The sequence below is a fragment of the Balaenoptera musculus genome, chromosome 11, assembly GCF_009873245.2.
Source record: "Balaenoptera musculus isolate JJ_BM4_2016_0621 chromosome 11, mBalMus1.pri.v3, whole genome shotgun sequence".
Classification (NCBI taxonomy): Eukaryota; Metazoa; Chordata; class Mammalia; order Artiodactyla; family Balaenopteridae; genus Balaenoptera; species Balaenoptera musculus.
In genome coordinates, this window is record NC_045795.1 from 38,009,031 (window position 1) to 38,034,252 (window position 25,222).

At 41.3% G+C, this 25,222-nt stretch overlaps 2 protein-coding genes across 8 annotated transcripts in view; one reads left to right on the top strand and one right to left on the bottom strand.

Annotated features, from left to right (window-relative positions):
* STK38 (serine/threonine kinase 38) overlaps positions 1-12,764 on the top strand; it is a 37,667-nt gene extending 24,903 nt beyond the window's left edge. The window contains 7 exon segments of the mRNA XM_036868798.1: positions 677-779; positions 1,642-1,703; positions 7,650-7,767; positions 8,802-8,925; positions 9,096-9,191; positions 10,166-10,260; positions 10,752-12,764. Of these exon segments, the coding sequence (XP_036724693.1) occupies positions 677-779; positions 1,642-1,703; positions 7,650-7,767; positions 8,802-8,925; positions 9,096-9,191; positions 10,166-10,260; positions 10,752-10,882 (729 nt within the window). The 3' untranslated portion in view covers positions 10,883-12,764.
* Positions 12,765-16,180: 3,416 nt separating this feature from the next.
* KCTD20 (potassium channel tetramerization domain containing 20) overlaps positions 16,181-25,222 on the bottom strand; it is a 40,677-nt gene continuing 31,635 nt past the window's right edge. For 6 of the 7 annotated variants that reach the window (XM_036868519.1, XM_036868520.1, XM_036868525.1 and 3 more), the window contains 5 exons: positions 24,407-24,509; positions 23,922-24,042; positions 22,652-22,849; positions 21,144-21,254; positions 16,181-19,808 (listed from right to left, as the gene is read on the bottom strand). In XM_036868519.1, coding sequence (XP_036724414.1) covers positions 19,516-19,808; positions 21,144-21,254; positions 22,652-22,849; positions 23,922-24,042; positions 24,407-24,509 — 826 coding nt within the window. In that variant the 3' untranslated portion in view covers positions 16,181-19,515. The remainder of the gene's footprint in view (positions 19,809-21,143; positions 21,255-22,651; positions 22,850-23,921; positions 24,043-24,406; positions 24,510-25,222) is intronic. The other variant, XM_036868524.1, reaches the window with a different exon arrangement.

Below are 25,222 nucleotides of genomic sequence, written 5' to 3' on the forward strand. Positions count from 1 at the left end.
TTTGTCTTTGGAATAGTTTACTCCTTGGCATTTATTCTGATGAAATAATTCAAGTGGAGAAAAAGCTATATGAACAAAGGTTTATTTACTCATCATTTAACAGCCGTTTATTAAGACCATCTTCTGTACCATGTGTGATTAGGGTTGGGAACACAGGCCCTCTCTGGCACAGGGGTGCTTTGAGAGTGGATTAAGCATCCAGTATCGGGGATAGGTAGACAGCGATGTACTAAGTCATTTGCATATTATGTAGACATTAAAAATGATTTTGAAGAAACACAAAAGAATATTTGACTGAGTTAGTTTAAGAAGTAAAATTAGATGCTGTGGATACACCTGAAACTAATATAATATTGTATGCCAACTATATTTCAGTATTTTAAAAAAATGAAAAAAAAGTTAGATGCCACGGAGGGTTCAACTAGTTTTAAAGTTTATATTTGGACAAAAACAAAGGTAATGTGCAAAAATGAAAATACTTTTATTTGTATAATAGGATTTGGGGTGATCTTTAAAGAATTTGTTTGCTATTATATATTTCTCCCTGTGGTAAAAGAAAAAGCAGCACCCTTTGGCTGTGGAGCTGCAATGGATACTGCACGGAGCTGGAGAAGATAATGTTCTGTTTCACATCCATGAATGTTCATCCATTCATTACCTTGTTTCCTCCCCGTAGGGCCACGTGAAACTTTCTGACTTTGGCCTTTGCACAGGACTGAAAAAAGCACATAGGACAGAATTTTATAGGAATCTGAACCACAGCCTCCCCAGTGATTTCAGTAAGTGTTAACAGTGATGTTAGCCTTTTTATCCCTTAACTGGGCCTGGAAGAGCTGTTCCCCTGGTAACCAAAATATGCGGGATGGATTAGGAGATTCTCACAGTTTGAGTCTTTAGAGAGTAAAAATACCTTCCCAGGTTTGCCTGTGATTTGTACTATATGGTGAGGCAAGATGAAGGCTACCAAATGTGTTAAAGGCAGATGTCCAAAAGAGCATTCTTTGGAGCTCTACTGAGAAGGTTACAAGGGATGAATAAGGAGCAGGCAAGCAAAAGTAGTAGAGGAAAGAGTCCTGGGAACAACTCCAGATTAGATTTATCCTTGGTGCTTCTTCCTGTCATGGCAGAAAGAAGTTTATGAGTTACTTTCACTCTATCAAACCATTGAAACTCTATAGTAAAATTACAGTTCATCCTTGAGAAGCTTATGTCCATAGTATATTATATATTCAGAAGTCTCTGACTATGTAACAGTTACTACTGTTGGAAATTTGATAGTAATTTTGAGAAGTTGTGAATGTTTTAGGTCCACTTTGGGACCTTTGCTTCTGATGAGACTGAATTCCCTGTGATTCTGATTAAATTCCCTGTAATTTTGTTTAAGGCCTGTCCGTGTCCTCTCTGGCCACCTGATCCACATAGAAGTGTGGCTTACAACTCTTATTGTGTGATTCTTTGAGTTAATGCTTTAGAGCCTCTGATTTGGGCTTATGAATTTGCTGGGAAATGTGTCATCCAGAGTTATTGATGTATGGGCAGAAAAGCAAGACTTGAGGGTCTCATGTGGCTTGAACCAGAGCCTAAAAAAGTAGTAAACTTTATTCCGGAACTTTGATTAGAACTTGTTTTCTCTGCTTTTAGCTTTTCAGAACATGAATTCCAAAAGGAAAGCAGAAACCTGGAAAAGAAACAGACGTCAGCTAGTAAGTAATATTTGTGGCTTCTTAAATGCTACAAACCAAGTATGAATCAGTTTAAAAGTATGCACATAAATTTGCATTTCATAAATGTTTGCAGCTTACCTATTCCTTGTTTTAAATTACCTTAATAGAGCACTGTCATTATGTTGGTAGCGCCAAAAGTAATCTTTTGAAGGAGGGCAGATAATATGAGGTTGTTTTGGTTGTGACGTTTTCAGTGGATGACCTCATTCTGACCTTTTACATTGGTGACAACCCCTTTCCTTCCTGTTGTACCTTTTCCCTATGTTTATGGTGGTAAAGGGGTTATATCTAAGATGGAGTTCTCACAAAATGAAACTAAGTACAAATACCTACCCAGAGCTTTAAGGCTGTGGTTCTCAAACTTATAAAAGTTTGATTCACCGAGTCAAATCAGTTCATCTGCCCCACCCTTTCCTACTTTATGGTGGAAAAAGGAACTTGGTGATAAAAACTGGAGAGAAATTTAAGGGAAATGCTTACTTTACTAGTATTTGAGTATATACATATAAAATTATGCCCCACAAGCTTAAAAATAAGTAACATTATTGCATTTACCTTGATATCAATAGCATGTTGGAATTTATTTAAATAGTACAAATTCACCAGTGAAATATTGCTGTCTAGGCAAACTTTTATTCTGACTCATTGGTTCATAAAATGCAATGCACATATCCCAGTGTCTAGTTATTGGAGAATTATTGACCAGATATAATAGAAATGTGTATCACTACATACTTAGGCTTTGCTAGAAACCCAATAGCAAATTGAAAATAGTAAAGCTAAACTATAGCAGTTGGTCATTAGAAAGCAAGAATAGCAGGGATGGAAAACTATGATTAACTTGAAATGATGATCATGCATGTGTATTAGCTAGAAATAGTGGCACTTCTGCTTGTTGGTGTATACAGTTGTAACTTAACAGGTTTGCCAAATACAGTGTTTTGGCCAGATTTCTTAGTAAAATAGTGAATTAGAGTTCTCTATAGTATCTTTAATAACTCATTTAGTAGGTTGCTACTAAGTACCTGTTAGTCATATGTGAAAGTGGAAGCCTTAGGATTAAGAAAGAATCAAAAGAAAGGCTTGCATTTTTTGGATTCATTTAAGGCCCATCAGTGGGCCTCAAGACCATGCTTTGAATATTATGATTTTTATGTTAAACCTGGGCTTTTGGAAATGTAGAAAATGAAATTAATCTGTGATATCTTTTTCTAACATTAACTTGGGGATACTTAAGTTTGGTATAGCTAGTCACATCATAGCCTTCTTTCCATAGCTTGTTAAGGATTAGGGAATGTCAGGAGCAAATTTGGTCAGGTGCTTCTATTATGTCTCTCATAGAGCAGTAGATCTTAGCCTTGGCTGCATACCAGAATCACCTAGGGAACTTCAGAACTTACTGATGCTGGGTCCCACCCCAAGAGATTCTGATGCAGTTGGTTTGGGGTATATAGTCTCGGTATCTGATTTTTAAAAGGGCTCTGTGTGATTCTACTGTGCAGTGAAAGTTGAGACCCTCTATCTAAGAGACTATTTCTTAAACAGTAGCTTCTCCATTATTGGGAGACTGATAAATTATCTATGTTTTGGAGGGTAACAAAAGGTAAGGAATCTTCTGTGATTAAAAAAAATTTTTTTAAAAGCAAACTAAGATTTAACCTTTGGCCACTTTAATTTTGGGGGTAATTAAGCTTAAATACCTTAAATTATTCTTGTACTCTGAGAAGCTTTATGCCCTTTGACATATTCCAAAGGGTCATGTCAGACTTACTAGGAACCCCTTATAGGTCTATAAGGAAGGAAATTTCCCAAGTTCCATATTTGGAGTTAAGTGTTCTTTAATGGTTAATGTTTTTTAATCTGAATAAACTTAGGTTCTCATGCTGTGGTTAAGGTTCTTGCCTTTTTACTCTATCTATAGTAGAAGTGGTCATCCTCATATGACCTCCTTTGATAACTTGAAGAAAATAAAGCTAACTTTCAGTCTTCAAAAGGTCAGTTAGCCCTGTGCTTTTGACCTGTTGTAAGTGATCCCATTCAGCTAGTACCAAGTGGAAGGTTAATATTTAGTTAATGCTTAATATAAATTTATTGCTCTAGGTTAAGCCTAACATATATAATTGTTCACCCTGCCTGCTACTTTTCAGTCCATTGAGAATCACTGAAAAAAAGCAGAGGCTTTAGCTTCATCTTTGGCTGATTAAATCCTATTCTAATATTTGTAGTACCAGCATGGTCCTGGGTAACTCTTAGGCCCTAGTAACTGATTAGGCAATAGGTATGAGCTAACTTTAAGGTATTAAACCACAGAGGTAAAAGATGAGGTACATCTAGGCATCCAATCTTTGTCAATTCGTTTTTTTTGAGTGTAGAATTTTCAGAAGTCATTAAGTAGGAAATTAAATTGCTTTATATCCCCTAAAATCTTAAATGAAATCATAAGTTGGAACATATCATATGTTTGAAATGACTATTAACAATGAACAAAACTCTTTTAGAGCACAGCTCTAGCTGACACTGTGAACACCCAGACAACAAAAGGAAAAAGAAGGGTATAGATGTGAGGTATTAAGAGCTTCAAGTTGGAGGACACCCCAGTATGGAAAATAGACAAAGGTTTGGGAAGGGGGCAGTACCTGGATCACTTGTACTTACCATGTGCTAAAGTGAGAGTGGGCTCCCAAGGTGGGACTCTAGTTCCCAGGTGAGAACATTACCTTATATCACAGTTTTGAACCTGCTGTTGCCTACATTCTATAACTCCCAAGATTTTTTTTTTTTACACCTTAGTATCTTGAAGAAATTCTTTTTTTGTGGCAGTAGGTCTCTGGTTTTATAATAGAAATCTTTGGACAAATAAGATTTACTTAACATTCAGCTGTGCTGGAATATATTTAGTCTAAATTGAAGGGTTTCTGTAGTTTCTCAACTTTTAGAATTAAAATATTTCTGCTTCCTGGGGAAGGCCCAATCCATGTTTCAGACTCTAAAGCTTTAAAAAGAAACACAGTTGGCATTTATGTTATTTAATATGTGTATTTAAAAGAAAACAGTGTACAATTTTCCATATGGAAAAAATGAGTTCCTGCCTTACCGTATACACAAAAATCGATTGTAGATGGAAAATAAAACTTAAAAAATTTTAGAAGAAAATACTGGGCAATATATTTATGACTTCAGAGAAAGGAAGGGTTTCTTAAATAACGTACAAGAAGTACAAATTGTAAAGGAATACTTGGTGTATTTTACTACTTTAAAGAAAAAAAAACCTTCATATATTGAAAGATGTAAGCAAATGAAAAGACAAGCCACATGGTCCAGCTACTTTGGAATTATCTTATAGTTCACGTGCATACCCTACAACCCAGCAGTTCTACCCCTAGTCAGATGCCATGGAGAAACTCTTGTACCAGGAGGCATGTATAAGAATGTTTATTGCATTTTCATAATAGCAAAAAACTGGAAATAACCCAGTGTCCATCGACAGGAAAATGGTTACATTCTGGAATGGAATATTGTTTAGCAGTGAAAATAATTGAACTACAGCTACATGTGACATCATGGATCAATTTTAGAAACAAAATACTGAGAGGAAAAATTAGGTAGCAGAAGACTGCATGTAGAATATTTTTACAAAGCTCAAAAACAAAACTAAGATCTCAGTTTGAGAGAGACATGTGGCAAACTTACTTTTTAAAAGCAGAGGAATGGAATTCCCTGTCGGTCCAGTGGTTAGGATTCCACATTTCCACTGCAGGGGGCATGGGTTCAATTCCCTGGTCGGGGAACTAAGATCCTGCATGCCATGTGGTGTGGCCAAAAAAATAAAAATAAAAAAATAAAACAGAGGAATGATAAACATAAAATTGAGCATGGGGGGTTAGGAGAAGCAGGAGGATTGGGCTGGTGGGTACACTGTTAGCTTGAATAATATCAGTGATACATATTTTGGTTCTTCATTTGGACTCATGGATATTCATTTTATTATGCTTCATAATTTGGTAATTTTACATTTTTTGGTATGTAACAAATAAAAAAATCATAATAAAAATGATAAGCCTCAGTCTGGGAGAAGATATTTTCAATATATAAAACTATAAAGGATTAATGTTCTGAATCAGGATTAATGCCTTGGATTCATAAAGAATTACTACGAGGGACTTCCCTGGTGGTCCAGTGGTTAGGACTCCACGCTTTCACTGCCAGGGCCAGGGTTCGATCCCTGGTCGGGGAACTAAGATCCCACAAGCCGTGAGGCCAAAAAGAAAAGCTAAAAAAGAAAGAATTCCAAGGAATCAGTAAGAAAAAAGATGATGCAACTGAAAAAAAACTAATGGTCAAAGGATCTGAACAGTAATTCACAGAAAAAAGAACTGAATGGCTAATTAACATATGAATATGCACTCAACCTTACTAGAAATAAGGGAAATGCAAATTAAAACAGCAAGATCCTATTTCATGTTCATCAGATTGGTAAAAATTTAAGAGTCTGACAAAGACAAGTGTTGGTGAAAGTGGAGCACTGGGAGCTCATCCCACTGGGCATGTTTAAATAGACGTAACCACCTTGGAGGACAACTGGATGATGTCTGATTAAGTTGAAGATGCTCATGATGCAAGACCCAGCAATACTACCCAGTGCCCAGGACGTGCTACAAGAATGTTTATTCAGGTGTTACTTGTTATAGTGAAACATTGGAAGCAATGTAAGTGTTTATTTAGAGAAGAATGTATAAAAAACATTGTGACATTTGTATAATGGAATAGTGTACAGCAGTGAAATTAGTGAACTAGAGCTACATGAATAAATCTCAAAATCATAATATGGAGGAAAAAAGCAAGTTTTAGCACTGTAGAATAATGCAGTACAGTATGAAACCCTTTATTAAAAGTTGAAATATACAAGAAGTTATATGCCATTTATACAAATATCCATACAAGCATAGCAGAGGGGTAGTTATGATTTCAGGGTAGTTATGACTTCAGTGGGGAGAGAAGGATTCTGGCTTTAATCATTTCTGTAGTTTTGTTTCTTTTAAAAAGGAATGATCTGAGACAAATATCACAGGTTATTAGCCTCTCTTTAATATGGGTAATGTATACATGGATGTTGTATTGTCTGTGCTTTTTTTCCTGTATGTTTGCAGTATTTCATAATAAGTATTTTTAAAAGTCCACACAGCTGTAGCTTTTAACTTTAGAAGTTATATAATATGGAAAGCACTTAGATTAGAGCCTTCCATGTGGTAAGCCCTCAAATGCTGAGCACAGGAAGGCTTTTTGACTGTACTTCCTCTAGTATTGCAGTCCTGGTATATGAGAGTAGATTACTTGAATTTAGAAAATACTCTTCTAAGAACTATTTACATAAATGTTTCAGTTTGATAAGTAGACATTTATAAACCTTTGACCACTAGGTTATAACTTTAGCTTTTGATAATGAAGTTTCCCTTTATGATTTTCCAAATTAAAGAGGTGGAAAGAGGGATGGTTTTGAGCAAGATATTTAATTTCCAAACCGGGCTCTGCCAGTTAACTAGTTCTGAGGCCTTGGGCAAAGCCGTTTTGGGCATCAGAGTTTTATCTGCAAAGTTGGGCTAATAAGGTCCTCTTCGCTGAGTTTTGTCATAGGCTCATGAGCATAAAAGGAGTACAGGGCCTGGCACTTACTGGGTGCTCAGTTATGGTACTAGTTGCTACGACAGATACCTTTGACCTAGTGAATGGTCTCTCACCTCACTGACAAAGCTTTATTTTCGTTCTGGAAGTTCTCTGGCAAGCGAGGCTTGCCATTAAGCTGCTGGGCCATCCTGCTTATTTAGTTTGTGGGTAGCTCTAGGTGATACTTGTAGCCTTTGGTCTCTAGAACAGAACTCTGGGCACCCACCTTCCTGCTGGGCTTCCTGATGTGTGTACGTGTTTCAGGCCTTCTCCACAGTAGGCACTCCTGACTACATTGCTCCTGAGGTGTTCATGCAGACCGGGTACAACAAGCTCTGTGATTGGTGGTCGCTGGGGGTGATCATGTATGAAATGCTCATCGGTAAGTTGCGTGCTTTCAGAGGACTTTTTCTGTGCAGTCAGGAAAGAGTCCTATGTTGATAATAGACTGTTTCAGGTGGGGGTCATCTAAGTGAGCACTTTTCCCCCTCATCTTTCAAAGTGAAGTTTCCTAGGTAGAAAACGCTGGGCCATCAAATGTATCCCACTATATTCTGGCTCCCTGGCACCCTCTGGTGCCTTTGTTGATCATTTATCATGGTTTTCTTCGACTTTTCCATTCTCTCCATCTAGCAACTCTTTCATTCACTGGCATTTATTAAACACCCATTGTATACAGAGAGCCTTCACTGGGCCGTGTCTCGAGCACTCTTTACTTCTTAGTTGCTGTCCCCCCTTCTCTCTCAAGGCCTTCAGAGCATGGACCCCTCAGACCTCTCTCCCTGTTGCTTGGTATATCTGTGTATTTAGGGGACACATCTGTGGGGCTGGCTATATGCCTGAGCACTAGGAGAGCCCATCTGTCTGTGGTGGCCCTGAGTGAGTCTGTGTGAATGACTGGTGTGGCGTCGTCTGGCTGTGTTGTCTTTGGGAACACTGGACGCATGCCTGTGGAGGCGGATGTGGTCTGTGTAGAGGGCAGGTGGAGTATTACGGTGACTATCCTTCTCACCTGTAGTTCTCAAAGAGAGGCATGGTGGTCACTTTTCCCAAATAAGGATATTCCTAGAATGGAGTCGTTTCTTAATGATGTTGTTTCATCCTTTCGTTTTCCTCTTTGGGCACAGTGAGCCCCGCCTCTGCAACTCTGCTTCTGTCTTCCTTCTTTTTTCCAGCTCCAGCTAGTAGCTGGCTCCCTAGTGGTACCAGAAGCACAACTTCACTTTGGGTTTAGGAGTTTGGGGGAAAATGAACAATTGCTTTAGATGTTTTCTGGGGTGAGTGGAAATCCTGTCCATGTCATGTAGGGAAGGACATATAGGATCATTAAAGATATATTAGAATCAGATTAAGGGGAATAATCTCAGATTCAGAGTTCTGGGATGTAAAAGCTCCGAAGTTCCCTTTTTATTACAGGCTACCCACCTTTCTGTTCTGAGACCCCTCAAGAGACATATAAGAAGGTGATGAACTGGAAAGAAACTTTGACCTTTCCTCCAGAAGTTCCTATTTCTGAGAGAGCCAAGGATCTAATTTTGAGGTATCAGAGAACATTTCCCCTGTCCCCCAGCCAGGCTTTTTGACATGAGTGAATCTATTTTTTAAAAATTTTCATCATTTCCTGGGTCGGTCTCCCCTTCCTCCCATTTCTCCTTTTCTTTTTCTGAAGAGACTACTTGAGGTATGCTGAAAGGCCTCTGTCTTTTCCAGATTCTGCTGTGAATGGGAACATAGAATTGGAGCCCCTGGAGTTGAGGAAATCAAAAGTAATTCTTTTTTTGAAGGTGTTGACTGGGAACATATCAGGTATATCCATATAAAAAGTTTCAGGATAATTTCAGAAAGTCTGTAGTTTGCTTAATACTAATTTAGAAGCACCACTACTGGCAAGCCAAGTATGTTCGGAAGAGAGCTTCTTAGAAATTCAGGGTCTTTTCCTGATTTCCATTCATGGCGAGGATTGGGAGTTGGGGCTTCCCGTCACCCGTGTGCCACGGGACACGTTGAAGCCAGCAGTCGTTTCCAAGGTGAAGTGAACTTTGGATTCCACGGTGAAAGGACTACCTAAGCATTGTGTTGCACTTGCTTTTACCAAGAACACACCAACTTCTCTAGTGTTAGGAGCCACCAGCAGGACTGTCCCTGCCCCTAGGGTGGAGGCTATCACTGGGAGACAGAGAAGGAAGAGAGGAGTGGAAGAAGGATGGAGTGGGGAAGGGCGCAGAGGGGGAGCGGAGGGGAAGCGTGAAACTGTTGGCGGACAGGGCTCGCAGAGAGCTGCCAGCGCTGCACAGACCTCCGTACTCAGCATTCATTGGTTGAGCAGAAGATGAAGTTGTCATCCATTTCATAATAGTGTTCTAATTCGCATGCTTGTGATTTCTACCTTTGCCTTTTAGCCACTCTACTCGTTGGCACTTCTGGTAGAAGAGGGGCAGAGCCCTACACGAGGGACCATTTAGAGGTTCATTTTCCCTTTTCAGCAGACAGGGCAGGCTGTCAGGGAGAGTGTGCTAACTTTGGATTTTAATTTCTCCTTATTTTTCTTGTCTTCCTAGCTATGAATAATTGTTACATTTTTTTCATCATAGTTTTGTTTGGTTGTAGTCAGCTGGTGTGGTTGGTCAGTGGTCATAAGCTTTTCAAAGGAAATTAATGCTGCCTGCCAGTGGACAGTCTTCCCTTGTCAGACCAGGGGTCTTTTTTGGAGAAAGACTTGATTACTTGTGATCCATATGATTACTAATCGTAGTAATTTTTGGCATGTATGTTCTTGGCAGAGAGAGGCCTGCTGCAATATCTATTGAAATCAAAAGCATTGATGATACCTCAAACTTCGATGAGTTTCCAGAATCCGATATTCTTAAGCCAACAGGTAATACTACCACCGCCTCAGGCTGCCTTATAAGTGCATTATTTCCCCCAAATTTTGGGGTGATGTTTACAAATCAGGGTAGAGAACATGGAGAGGAACTTCAGGTCTTCAGGCTCTTTGTAAGTATTTTTCCAGTGTTAATGCAGGGCAGCAGTGAGACCTTGTTGAATGGAAAGTAGTGAATACAAACGCCCATATTTAGCCTGCTCAGCTGGGTGGGTGAACCACAAAGATTTGTTCTCTTGTTATTTATTAAATTAAAGGTTAGGTAATCTGAAATGACAGAAATGAGAAAATAAAACTTTTAAAATATTGTGAAAAACATGAGGTTCAAAGAACATAGGCAGGCAAATGTAGAAAATTCGCAGAGTGAAAAATAACTTTTCCCAGATAGAAGCTGTGGTATGTTCTTCAGAATGTCATGTCTTCAGTACTGAGTAGTCCATCAGGGTAAGGCAGTGAATCAACTCTCACATCTGTTTCTTTCCCAGTGGCAACAAGTAATCACCCTGACACTGACTACAAGAACAAAGACTGGGTCTTCATCAATTACACATACAAGCGCTTTGAGGGTCTGACTGCGCGGGGGGCAATACCTTCCTACATGAAAGCAGCAAAATAGTTTCCTTGAAATGGGATCCTAAATCGAGCAGTTCTTTGTACAACATCATGGTTTTCTTCTCACATAACTGTTTTGAAAGAGCTTCCAAGAAGTTTATGGAACCTATCAACGTGTCATGGTAAACTCCTGAAATGTGATAGTAAGTGGATTCTCTTCCATAATGCATCTGATGACCTGTAGAACAAAGACAACCATTTCTACTACATCAGCCATTAACGGCTGTCCTGCTTCTTTAGAAGCATCATGAGCCAATTTGATGTTTTAAAAAAACTTGAGTTTTCCTAAGTTCATCAGAATGAAGGGGGAAAAACAGCCATCATCCAACATTGAGATTGTAACATATACTTACTGAGTATCAGCCAATTCCTGTGATTTTGTGACATGCTTGCTACCAAGCCCACCAAGTTATTTTTTTTTCTTTACAGCTAAAAGTTCCATAGTACTAAGGAAATAAAGCAATAAAGAAAGCTTCAGTAGCCAGCATTCTGGCTGAAGGAAATGATCCGCCATTCTGAGTGGGTGGTGGTGGTAGTTTCTCCCCAAACCTCAGCCTCGGGCAAGTAGCTTTTTATAGCCTCCATTCATGGTGCACTTTATTTATGGTACTAGGACAAAGACCCTCAATCCATTTTGATTTATTTCCTTCCGCCCATCTGAAATACGCTGCTTTTCTGAGTGTTGATGGGAAGATACCAGCTTGATCCTTTGTTGCTCTTAGAAGGCCCAAAAAGCCACTGGGCATTGCCAAGGAGTCCTGGATCACGTGGAAAATCCTCACTTTCTCTTCACGGCTGTGTTAGAAAATCCCTTTGGATGTTGCCGTGGACTAGCAATACCCACAAGTGCTGCCAAAAGGACCTCGGTTTATTCCTGGGAACACAGCAAGGAGCGCCCAGGCAGAAGCAGGAGGCCTAGAACCCTCTTGGCTAAGGCGCTGCTCCTGCTCCGTGTCCAGAACCTCCCTGCAAGTGGTGAAGGAACGAGCCCAATACAAAGTGCAGAGCCAGCCTGCAAATCCGTGCAAAGTTCACGCCTCAATCTTTGGTGCAACTGTATTTGTATTCTCTTAGTATTTCTCCTCTCCCAACTTTAAGTAACCATTTTGCCTTGGAATCATGATTACAAATTTTTCCTTTGCAGATGCCTTCCTGGGGGATGGTCCTCTTCACCCTAAAGGGTCACCTGCAGGCTTGGGCTGACCAGGCCTCTCTGCTGTGGTATTCTCAAGAGAGACCCTCTGAATTTTAGCACAAAGTGCCTTTTCTTTCACAGCTGCCACCGCCTTTAGAGGACTTTTGCTGCATCAGAAAAATGTGGAGGCTCCATATTAATGCATTATTACTTTTAAAATTTTTGATAACTCTTAAAGCATCATTTGCACCTATGTGGTAACTTTGCCTGTAACAGCAGAGTGTCATAGCCAAGCCACAGCTGGGAGACTGCCTTCTGCCAGTCTTGAGGTTGTTAACATCAGCTATGAAAGGAAAGTATGTCCTAGCTTAGCCATTCAGAAAAGAAAAATGGACTATCAAAGTTACAGTAGTAAGTGAAACTGCTTTGGGTTTTAATGTCTTAGAGGAAGAAAAAAGAATATTAGGGAAATATTAACTCTGGATGAAGGTAATGTGTTTCCCCTTATTCTTTCATTCATGGTTTGCTAGTGAGAAGGAAGTGAGATTCTTTTGTGGAACTTTGTAGCTTCTTTGGATTACCAAATAGTTGGGGTCTTGACCCCTCTGTTTTGCAAGAGTGTGTGGTAAGCATGGACAATGAGGTAATAGGAGGGTGGTAGGTAGTCTGTGTGTTGGGGAGTGGCAGGGGATAATTTGTTTTGGGGGGGAATGCCCACATTTTAACTTTTAAATGTCTGAATAAACTGTGTGAAAACAATAGTATAAGTCTGTGATGTGTTTTAAAGCAAATGTGGCTTGTAACTCAAGGAGCCAGAGTGCTGATGGCTTCCTCTAACCCTTTTGTCTGCAAACCGTTAAACACTGGAGACCACCTTTAGGCAAAATGCTTTACCATCTCGGGGAAGACGGGACCTGCTTTTTTGTTCCCTGAGAACAAGTCTTCTGAACTGGAGTTCACGTAAAGAGACTGTCTTCTGTTGGCCTCGCACCTGTGCTCTTTTCACCTGGCTCAGTGTTACTGGGCAGTGGACACTCTTGCAGTAAGTGCAGTTAGGCCAAGGGGAGACCTGCCGACGAAAGTTCTGTCAACCGGTGGACCCTTTATACAGCTGTTGTTTGTAGCTCAGCCCGGGGTTGACCAGGAATCTCACAAGCTCCCAGGATGGACTTCTCAGCTCCCTGTGTCCACCAGAGCAGGGCTCTGTCTCTGGATGTAGATTTAAGGAGTCTTATGGGTCCCACTTCTTAGCTTCTTCTCTGGGTCAGGAAAAGGACCCTCAGGCAAAGAGGAAGGGGCAAAGACCAACCAGGGTGGGAGCTGCAGGCAGAGGTTAGTTAAATGCAGCCTTTCCAAGGCTGATGAGTTTCAAGAAACATGTCGGGAACCACTGGCTCAGTGTTGGTCCTATTCACAGATAATTCTGTGTCCTGTCTCTTAGGAGGAGTTAGAAAATAATAGAACTTGAACTGTACTGCATACTAAAATGAAACTGAATGCTGATGTCATTCAGACTCCTTCATTCAGGAATACATCAGCATTTTCTTCAGTACCTATTTAAGAATTTCAAAAGTAAGAGGGGAATTCCTTTGGGATTAATGGTCAGGCTGTGAATAGCAGATCACTAATTTTAACACTCATCTGTATAGTGTAGGAATCCTCTGCCATTGATTGCTACTACTATTTCTCTGAATCATCTCCTTGGAAAGCATATTTCCTGGATCACCTTCCCCTGTTACTCTCTCCTGGGCCTCTGTGTGTAACCCAAACGGTGTTTTTAATTGAATGCAAAAGGAGTCAATGAATGGTCTTTTCCTTTCCTAGTTAGTTAGCAACCATTTCCCTGGAATGATCTGTCAAAACCAACACTGACTTAAAAACAAACAAGCCTCCACGCTGCTCTTTAGGCATATTTTCAGAGGAGAAAAACATCTTGCCCACATAATACTTAAGCATTCATAAAATACAGAGTTCAATCCCAGGTACACTGGGGATGCAATAGGGAAGCCCACTGTGGTTCTGAACCACAGATCAGTTTGAGGAGAGAATTGCCAGCCACAAAGTTGGCTTAACAGAATTGCAGCATCAACTATAAAGTTATTAGTATGTTAGTGTTGCTGTAACAGTACTATTAAGCCAACCCTGAGTTGTTGGGAAGGTTGAGGAAGCTTCCCAGAGATGTTAGTAAGTCGCAGTGATTTGGCAGAGGGGAAGGTGAGCAGTGCAGGATTTGGGAGGCTGGTAGGTATGGTCCCGTGCTGTGACAGAGGTGTGGAGCTGTGAGTAAGTGTTGCTTCCTGAGAAACACTCTGCAGTCACTTTCGTTACTTCATTTCCCTCTCACTTCAGTCTGGTTTCTTCCCCTTGTGTGAAACACGTTAGTATTAATTATCCCATGTGCAAAACGTGCTAGTACTAATTTTTATAATCATTCCTCTGTTCACTGGCGTCCTAACTGCCACATCCACTGGCTTCTCTTCAGCCCTCATCTACCTGACCACCCTGCTGCACTCACACTGTTGAGTTAAAACAAAAAACTCTGCTCCCACCTCTCTGACTTCCTTCTTGGTAGTTCCTCTACCACTGCCCAAATGCTGGTGCTCCTCAGAGCAATGCCTTTGCCTTTTTTGCACTCATGTGGTCTCCCCCATACTGTGGCTTCAGCTGCCGTTTTTTGTGGTGAGATCTTCAAAATGACCATCCTGCCTGGATCCCTCCCCAGAACTCTAGATCCCATGTAGCCAAGTGCCTATTAGAAATTGCCACCTGGAAGGCCTCTTACAGGTGCAAACTGTCCTTATGGAGCTCCTCTTGCCTCCACAGCCTTTTTTCTAGCTCATTCTACCTGCTGTCCAAGCCAGAAATTTCTTACATGATTCCCATCAATAAACATATAATTCTGGGGCATGATTGTCCATCCCACCAGTGTCTTCATCATTCCTTGCTGAGTCCATTGTTGTGGTCTCTTAGCTGACCTCTTTGTCCCTGGTCCTTCCCCTTTCAAGTCTGTCGTCCCCTCTGCTGCCAAAGAAACTCTTTTAAATTTCAAGTCTGATCCTGTTATTCTCCTGCATAAAATCCTTCAGGCTCCTCTGACAGTTTATATACTGAGACCAAACAAACACCTTTGTCTGCGGTACAAGGGCCCTTCCTTACTCTGGCCTATCTCTGCATTACTGTCCTCCCCCCGCCCCCACCATCCTCTTCCCTGATGACAATAAGCAACTATTTCACCTTTGCATCTTTGCTTATGTAGTTGAGTTGGCCTGCAATACTTCCTTTTGGATTCATGAATCCAAAACAACTAGTATTTGTCTTTCACAGTTTGGTTCATGTGTCATGTATAGAACCCTCTTGTGAACTCTCCTCTAGTTTTCATAGTAAAAACTGGCTACTCCATCCTTACGCGCTTCCTGAGTGACCTGGACTATTTATGGGTCTGTCTTTGCGCAATTATAAGAGCCCTCTGAAGGGAGGAACTGTGTCCTAGTCAGCATGTCCCTGTGACCAAGCAGCGCTTGGCACTGAACATACTCAACGGGCCATGCCTTCAGAGCATGTTCTTAACCTCTGTGCTGACAAAGGCAGGCCTGCCAGGGAGGCCCTGGCTTGCTTTAGCACCCCTTCAAGTTGTCAGTGTCACCAGTAAGCTCTCAGGCCAAGTGTGCTGAGGGGAGCTCAGGAGGCACCTGACTAGAAGAGGGCCGAATCAGAGAGCAGAGGACGAGCAAGGTGCCCCACAGCAGTGTTTCCCAGGGACCTGCCTGGACCCTGCCCTACCTTCTTAGCTGCCTTTCATGCCTGCCATGCTTCCTCACTTGCTTGAAACCAAACGAAGTAGAACATAGAAGTTTGTGAGTCATCTTACCTTTCAAATTTACATTTGGTTTTGTGGGGTACTACTTGGTTGGATTTGAGGGTTCAAGGGGTCTTGAATGCAAGTTAACCGGAAACTCAAAAGAGAGCAGATCATTATGGCTCTGGAACCTGTGAATTATAAGAAATAGCAGGGTGGGAAAAGCACATACAGGCTCCCGGCCAGCCGCACCCCCGCCGGCTGCTGTAGGGAAGAGCCTCTCCTGGGCAGTCCGGGTGCTGCTACTCAGTCCCCTTTAACATCTTGAGTTCCAATATTATTTTCTGCTAAAAAACAACAACAACAACATGGACACAAATGATAACATTTTATTATAGAAAAAGCATCCCAAATGTAGGATTTCGTAAACACTGGTAGGTGAACAAGTGCAACTTTAAAAGTAAATACAAAGTAAAGAGGCAAAACCTACAAGCATTTTGCCTTTAAGAGAAAATGTAATGTTCTCCTGCAGAGGTGATCCCACCCAGAGCACGGATGTGGCTCCATCTCCCATAAAGGTATCAGGTTTGCTTTCTGAACTATGCCCAGTTTAACAATTTCAAAATGATGGCAAGAAGTGGCATTGAATAAATCACTAACTGATTCTTAACTTTCTATTGACTATTACTCGATAAAGGCTCCCCATCACACTTTGACAATTTAAAGCCTGTGCTCTGATTGTTTTTACTTAACAGAAGGACCTGCTGGAACACTATCCATCCTTTCTGGGCTTATGCCACAGTATTTTCATAGACCTGTATACATTAGGTTCACACGGAATTTAGTTCAAAATAATACTGGCTATTGCATATCATGCAATAAATCCAGCTACTTTCTAGCTTCCTTACCTTTTTTTTACTGTCATTCTTTTAATACCTTTTCTCCACTTTGGAGAAACCAATAAGTAAGCTCATCAGACACATTTTAACACTGTCTCCTTGCCTGCTCCCAATTCCTTAATGGCCAATGTTTCCTAATCAACAATACATGATATGATGCAGACACAAACTCAGATCCTAAACCTCAAATTCAGGTTTATCTTGGCCTGCTAAGATAGATACCTCTGAATAAGACAGTCTGGGTAAAAACATTTTCTTATGAAAATGTTTCTGTATAACAGCCTGGCTTACTTATTTAGGCACTTAGGGAAAAAACACCAAACCTGAGTTTCACCTTTTTAATTAGAAATACCTGTTGCCCAGCTGGCCAGTAAATGACTCTGAAGGGAATGACTGCAACCCAGCTCTTGTTCCTGCGAGAACTGCGAGGTCCTGCCACCACGGGATGTCCTGGCCCTGGGAACAGAGCAGCTGTGGCTGAAAGGAGCCACCACATTACAGTGATGCTGCGCTCCAGGCTGGAAGGGCGTGGGGTACAGAAGAAATGTCCTCTCCACCAGAGGGAACCTGTGGGCCCAGGTTTTCCCCTCCATCACCACCACCTGGCAACACTGGCAGATTTACCTCCACAGATTTCCAGCTCACTCGAACCCTATGGGTTGGGGCCGAAAGCACGTTAACCCAGTTTTGGGGGAGAAAAAGACCTAGTTTTGGAAAGCCGGAGGAAATTCATCATTTACGTAGAACAAAGTGTTAAGTACATGCCACACTTTCATACCTAGCTTTTTACCTAAGCAATGACTAATAAGTTTTAGAGTGTTAGCTGAGACATGTCTACCCTTAAATGTTATATTAAGCTATAAAACAGAAATTATACATACTTATTATAGTCTACACAAAAGTTAAATTTACTTTGTGATGGCATGGAAGTCAACCACAAAGTGTAAAGGAAGCACCATTAAACAATTATCCTGGCTGGTCGTGGGTATGAATGTAGTACCAGTAAGGTCAAAGCCAAACCTGACCTCAAACAGCCAATTCTTTTCACAGGAATAAAACTACCCCTGGCTACAAAATAATGTTAACCCTAAACATTAACCCTGGCCATCAGCCTTACAAATGGATGCCAATGATAACCAGAATAACTCTGTAGCTGGGGGATGGCTCGGTTTAACCCCTTACTACTAATTTTTCTGAATAAGGAACAGAGCATTGATGTCCCCTGTGACACTGGCCCTGGTCACATGCACAGAGAATACACGCCTTAAGAACACTCTTGTTCTTCAAGCCTGGAAAGAGTAGCTGTCAACACCCAATCTGACTTTACCTTTGGAGAATTCTGACTAGGGCGGTCATAAAATAGCATCAAGTAGCTTGCCCTACAGTAAGTATCCTGTGGAAACGGAATTTAAGAAAACCAGTCCTGTTCTCAGAGAACTTGAAGGAAACTATGTGTCTCTTTGTACATGCTCAGGGTAGGTGATTGGAAGGCCAACCTCTACCATAAAATGGGAGAGATCTCAAGACACATCTGACTCTAGAATCTAAATTTAGCTCTACTGTTAACAGCCATGGAGACATCAGGGTAGGTGGTACAGTACCGAGAGGAGTGATCTGGGCCGTCACACACCATGTACTGTTAACCCAGAGCTGACAGATCAATCAAAATGACTAGGCCTAATTTCCCTTCAACTCATTCTTCCTTTGGAGATGACATTAATATGGTTTTCTTACCCAGTGTGAGCAGCTGATAGGCTATTTCAAAAACTAAAATATCCTGATACCTAAAAATATTCCATAGTATGAAAAGAATATACTACGAAAAACCCTGCACTAAGACAAAGTCTAGGCAGGTGACGTTTTCCCACCCAGATTCACCCCCAGTCCTACCCACCGAGCTCTTATTAGTCTTTCTACTGAGAAACTGAGCACTTCTGAGAAATCACTGCCCTCATCTTGAAAGCCTTTTAAGCCATATCTAAGGTCTCCTAGCCACACCCACAGCAACATGCTGGTCAAGGGTGAAGACCTATGGCTTCACACCAGATTCCAAGCCAGGATAATCAAAGTGTGAATTTCACTCCAAATGAATAATCAATTTGTTTAGGGTCAAAAACCTTGAAGCTAAAAAGGTTTCATGAACATTGTTATACATTATCCTTCCTGTCAAAGAATCTGTGAGGTTTTGGATTGTTCATTGCAATAATGAAAAAAAAAAAAAAAAAAAACCGAACTGAAGCTCCTAAGAATTTCCTTTTGGACATTTTGGATGAGAGCCTATTTCTTCCCAGATGCAACCTGGGCACAGAGGCCACCAGGATGGTATCTTCACTAACCTCTAATGGGCATCCAATTAGTGCCTGCTTGTAGAAGACAGAGATTGTCTCCTTCTAAGTTTGGTCCCTTTGCTGCTAAGTAATTTGCCTAGTATAAAACCAAATAAAACAAACAAAAGCCAAGAACAGAGTGTAAAGGATGAGAACTGCTTTGCTGAATATGAGGCAATAGGAGTCTTCACCTCCTTTCCTGCTTTTGCAGTTACACAAAGACTCGGTGAACAGCACCAGACCCAAAATTTTCAAGTTACCAGGGCTGCTGCAAAGCTGGTAGCTTAATTACCAGCGAGTGCTTTTTCATCTCCTGCCGGAGGCACAGACTTACTGAAAAGGACACACGTTAATTATGGTCGAAAAGGAAAGGATGGGGGAGAAGCATGTCTCCTACTTAGTGTGAGACAAACCATGGGGAGGATTGGCTATGGGCATCCCAGACAGAGAAAAGGCCGGCAGAGGGGCCCACAGCTGCCCCTAATCCTGAAAGTCGTTAGAAGCCATCTGAGAAAGTGGGGCGTTTAGCCGGTCAAGTTCATCCACTTGGGGCGGGTGGTGCATTAATATCTCTTGGTCCTCCAAGACATCTTCTCCAGCAGCTACCAGATTAGTGAGGGATTTGCTTCGAACACACTGGAAATCCACATGGCGACTCTTTCCTTCTTCTTTTTCCCATGACATCTGGATAAAGGGGCGCTGCACGTAATTATAGATCACTTCAGACCGGCCACCAGGTCTCCTCTTAATTTTTTCTTTACAGGTAGGATAACCTGAAATGGGAAAAAAGCCATCATGACCCCAGCAAATTGCTCTGGTTTCCATACTTCCTTCTTCCTAACCACATGAATTTCCTCCCAAATCCCAAGACTATGTGAAAACTACAGGGAAGTGACCACGTTCCCCGAGGCCCAGCCACCTACATGCTTGCTTCTCTCCTGCTCAGGTTAGTAGGTCTTGTCCTTAGAAGGGAAGTAACAAAAATTGTATCCCTTCTAATGGAAGGGGGAGAAGCCTCTTACAGATTTCAGAAGTCTTTATTTTACTGGCTTCAATACTATAGAACAAAAATCCTACTGGGGCATGGTTACTCTAGTCCTCTAATGCTATCGCTTAGAGGGCAACCTGTATGAGAAGTAGTTAAGGACATGCGAAATGTTTAAGCCTAAAGAAAAAACTGGGATGCTGCCTAAAATATCTGAAAGGCTGTCACAGGGATATGGGAGAAATCTTATTCAGAGTATGTATCTTCACAGGCTAGAACTAGAAGGACGACAGAAGAGGGAGGAGGTTATCTATTATATATGTGGAAGAATATTCTCATGGTAGGACAGTTTGATGGGCTACTGTGGGAAATGGAGTGATCCCTGTCACTCTGTCCCTGTGGTTTCCAAAGAGACAAAGGAGGACACAGTAGAAAGAGGTTTCATAGATGATCTCAAAAATCTCTTGCAACGTTAAGTTCCAACCTAAGTCGGACACAACGACGGGTTCTGTGAGCAATATTGAGACAGCTAGAGTAGCAAAACACAAGAGTCAAAGACCCACGGAGGGGAGACCAGAATGGCTTCAGCACTCTCCGGGAATCAGTCTCCAATACCCTTCCACGGAGACCACAGGTTGGGAGCCATTGCTCTAATCATTTAAAGCAGTTTGGTCAATATATCCAGACACTCCCCAAAGGTATGTAGTGGAATAAAATGAGTCTCCAAGTTATAGTTTTCAGAAGGACCCTTCCAGATCCCAGAAAGATCCTCACCAAGATTGTTGGCTAAACGGCTGGCCCTCCCACTTGGTGAGCCCACGAGCCCTGCTACATTTACCCCCCCGGTGCCTAGTCCTCACTGCTCTTTATCCTGAGGCAGTAAACTGGAACTTATTCCTACAGCTGCTTTAAAGCATTTTCAACTGGAAATAAAATGACAAGGAAATGTAAGGGCAAACTAAAACAAAAATAGGAATCTTCAAACTTGGGTAGGAATGTAGTTTCCATGTGTGTCTATTCTCTAGGCCCTCGGAAGCCAGGTTTTAAGGACAAAAGCTGTGGCCACAGATCCAACCTACTCCATGAGCCATGCAAGCTGAACATTGACTGGGATGTTCTTTACCTTCAATTCCAATGCGAATGTTTTTCAGGCCCCGTTCCTTTAACACTGTTTTAGCGACATCCCGATTCTCAATATATTTGAAAAATCTATAGAGCTTAGAGCTATAAAGAACTGGGGGAAAAAAAATCTGGGGTTAGTCACGGAGTGAATACCTCTGTAAGAGGAAGGAGATGAGCTAACAGATTCAGACTAATGACCTGAGCCCTGATGCCAAAATATCCATATGGATCACAGATTAAATGTTAAATAATAAATAAACCATAAGAAAGAAACCATACAAGAAATTTTTATAGTCCCAGGGTAGGAAAGACCTTTCTGGATACGACATAAAACCTAGAAGTCATAAAAGAAAAACTGATACACTTGATTACATAAAAAAACATCTCTGCTTATCCAAAAACACTAAACAAAGCTAACAAGACAACCAACTGGGAAAAATATTTGCAACTCATATTACAAAGGGCTAATTTCCTTGATATCTATAAAGAGAGTGGTCACAAATAGAGAGATTTTACAAATCATTAAGGAAAAGACTAACAATCCAATTTTGTAATGGGCAAAAGGCATGATTACAGTTAACAGAAAAGGAAATGAAAATGGCTCTTAAAAAGATGTTCAATCTCATCCATGAAATGAGAAATGCAAATTAAAAGTCAAGTGAGATGCTGTTTTTCACCTATTAGAGTGGCAAAGGTAAAAAGTTCAGTGAAACTCTGTCTTGGTGAGCGTATGGGAAACAAACCCATCATATATTGTCTTGTGAGTATAAACTGGCTTAAACTTTATGAAAGAGAATTTGGCAAATTTTATCTAAATCATAAAAGCACAAAGCTTTTGACACAGAAATTTCATTTCTAGGAATATTATTCTACAGAGATATACATGTGTGAAAGACTTTGTTTAAAAAAATATTCACCGCAGCATTATTTATAATTTATAGCTTAAACGGTCATCAAAAGGGCTGGTTAAATCAATTATAGCACAATCATGCAATGGAATACTATTCAGCCATAAAAAAGACTGTGGAAGCTTTTAATATAAGACATGATATAGAACAGTCTCTACAATATGGTATCATTTGGGAAAAGAACATGTAATTGCTTATGTATGTGCACTGAATAAATCTGGAAGAATATAAAAGAAACTGAGGAGGAAAACTGGGTAGATGAGGCGGGGTGGGAATAAGACTTTTCAATGTATATACTTTTGTATTTTCTGAATTTTGAATTACTACCAATTCAAAAGGATTTAAAGTGAAACAAATGGAGAGAAGAATGACACCACTGCTTAATGTGCTGCCGCAGTACTGACATGGTACCAGACACCAGCGGTAGGCATGGGAAGTATAACGATGTTCCCTGTGCTCCCCGCAGGAAAGACCCCCCATCCAGGTGAGTGTGCTCATCACCAGCTCAACAGCGACAGTCACACTGGTTCTAGGATTTAGCCGCCACTCTGGGCAGCACATTTCTTGCTGGAAACAGGTACATCATGCAAGGGGCTCCTACTTTGGGAATACTCCTCCCCCATGGGTGGGGGGTGGTCTTCGTCCCAGTCCACAGAATCCTCATCCGTCAGCACGACGATGTGGCATTCTCGCTCCCCTTTCTTGGCACAGCCCACCATGATGGGCAGGATCAGCTCTTCGAGGTAGTGATCAAACTGCTTGTGAGCGCCGTCATTAGACAGTTCATGCAGTAAAGCACCTGGGAGACAAAAGGCAAGTGAACATCCTCTCTGCTCAAATGCAGGTATTACTGGAGTGAAAAGACTATGAGGTAACAGCTGTTATCATTGATAAGGTCCAGAGAAGTGGCCCATTTAAAGGCAGGGTATGTCTCCTACTCCAAGGCTATAATGTTAGATACTTTTCACATTCTACCAATCTCCTCCTGTTTAATAAACCCTGAGCATTCCGATCAACTGAGGTTTTCTTGACATGCAATGTCAGAACATAAACATTAATTCTACAAGAGACAAAACCATCATTTGGGGATGACTCTTTATAGTACCTATTCTGAAGATGCTCTGGACCGCAACTTCATAGAGTACCACAGAAGAGGAATGATCTCAAGTTTGGCGACACCAAGGGACTTGCTCTAAGTGTGTACTAGACTCAGCAGAGACACCACACATCTAGAGAACTTCATGGAATATGCAGGGAAATGTACCATGAACTTCAAAGAATTTTAAAATCATTTCAGGAAGCCTAGGTAATGATAAGAGCATGGAGTTTATATTCAGACAATCAGTTCTAATCCCAGCTTTAATGTTTAGAGCTTTGAAAAAGCTAATTTCTCCATCTTCTCATTTGGTAAGTGAGATTATCACCTATCTTTCACGGTTAATTGTGAAACTTACGCAAGTTCACATATATAAAGCACTTAAACACTAAGTTAATAATAATGATAAACTGTAAGAAGAACCCAGCCAATTTATGTTGTGTGACTTTATTAGTGAACCTTCCCTCATATCTGAGGATCAGTATCCTTATTTGTTAAAGAGTTGAGACACCAAGGTCCCAAGAGGGGAAGCAATTAGCTTGGTGACTCACGGGGTCAAGCTAGACTCAGAACCCACTACATGTTCTCTTGTTTACTCCACTTCTCACAGAGCTTTGAAACAAGAGAGGGAATGGTTAGTACCATGTCTCTGCCTCTACAGATGATTTTCAACCCACACTTGAAACGCTTTCTGTTTAGTAATAAAAAATGTCAATTCCAAGCACACTCAAAGTTCAGCTGCTCAAACACAGCTGGCAGCTTCTCCCGTACTTACTCAGATCTTGACATCGGATAGTGTTGAAGTCAAAGTTAATGCAGAGATAATCGCACGTATCTCTAAGGTCTGGGATAGAGATGCCATCAGGACAATTGATGATACCAGTTTTGTAATAATCCTATAAATAAATTGGGAAGAAGAAATGTAGGTAAAGAACAACATGAAAAATTCCCTCTTCAACCCCCTACTCATTCCTGGTTCTATTAAAGTGGTGGGTTACTAGAACTATCACCAAATTAGTGATTCATTAGATAGCAAAGTGGCTCCTGGCCATCTTGACATGTTTAATCACAACTTGATACCTGACTGAGCTCACACAAGCAAGAAGGACTTAAGAATTATAGGAACAGAAAATAAAGCGGGAAAGGCAATAACTAGAAATGAGAAACCCTAAAGTCAGAACACAGTCTGATGGAACTCTCAAGGCTTCTGACCATGCACCCCCCCAGGGAAGATGATGTAACAAGAAGGCCACTACACACCAGCACCGTTCGAAATACAGTTGCACTGATTCCTTCGGCAATCTCATACTCGCCCTTCTCATTGGGCCGTGTGAAGTTGTACTCTCTTCCTGGTCCAAACATCCTGAAAGATACCCAGGCAACAATGTTACCCGCTGCAGCAGGATTCTTCACAGATGAGACTTCTCCCTACTTCACCTCATTCTGGAAGACTCCGTTCCACTCTTTCAGTGTAAGTTAAAAACAGGGCACTAGGACTCAACCCCTATACGACACACTCGAGTCTTAGGAAACTCCCTTCAGATAGGAAAAGAAGGCAGCAATTGCTTTCAGTGTTTGAGTGCAAGGAAGAACAAAGCAAGCCCTCACAGTTCACTGTAGTGAGCTTCTGTGACAGCAAAGAAAGTAGAACAGCACCTGCAGAGCTGGCCCTTGGAAAGTCTCTGGAGTGTGTGACAGTCGCCTCTCCTGCCCTCCCCAGCGCCCAGGAACCTGCCCACGCACCGGCAGCTCAGGAAGACAGTGTCTCCTTCTCCTCACCCATCAACATGTACCTATCCAGCACACCATCCTCGATATCTCTGAGTTTTGCTTTTCAATATCTAATCTGATAGATGAATCTGTATTAGTAGGTGCAGATGTTACTGCTTTCCCTTTCCTGGTAGATTTTAATGGCGTAACTCCGGAAAAAATGCCCTTCTTCAATCCAAGGAGTAACTAATGATGGGAATTTCAGGTCAAGTAGAAAAGGAGGGTAGGTATTAGGATCATCAGCAATTTGACATATTTCAGAGAGGCAGGCCTGCTCTGGGCATGAATTCAGAGCTCATGAGGGCA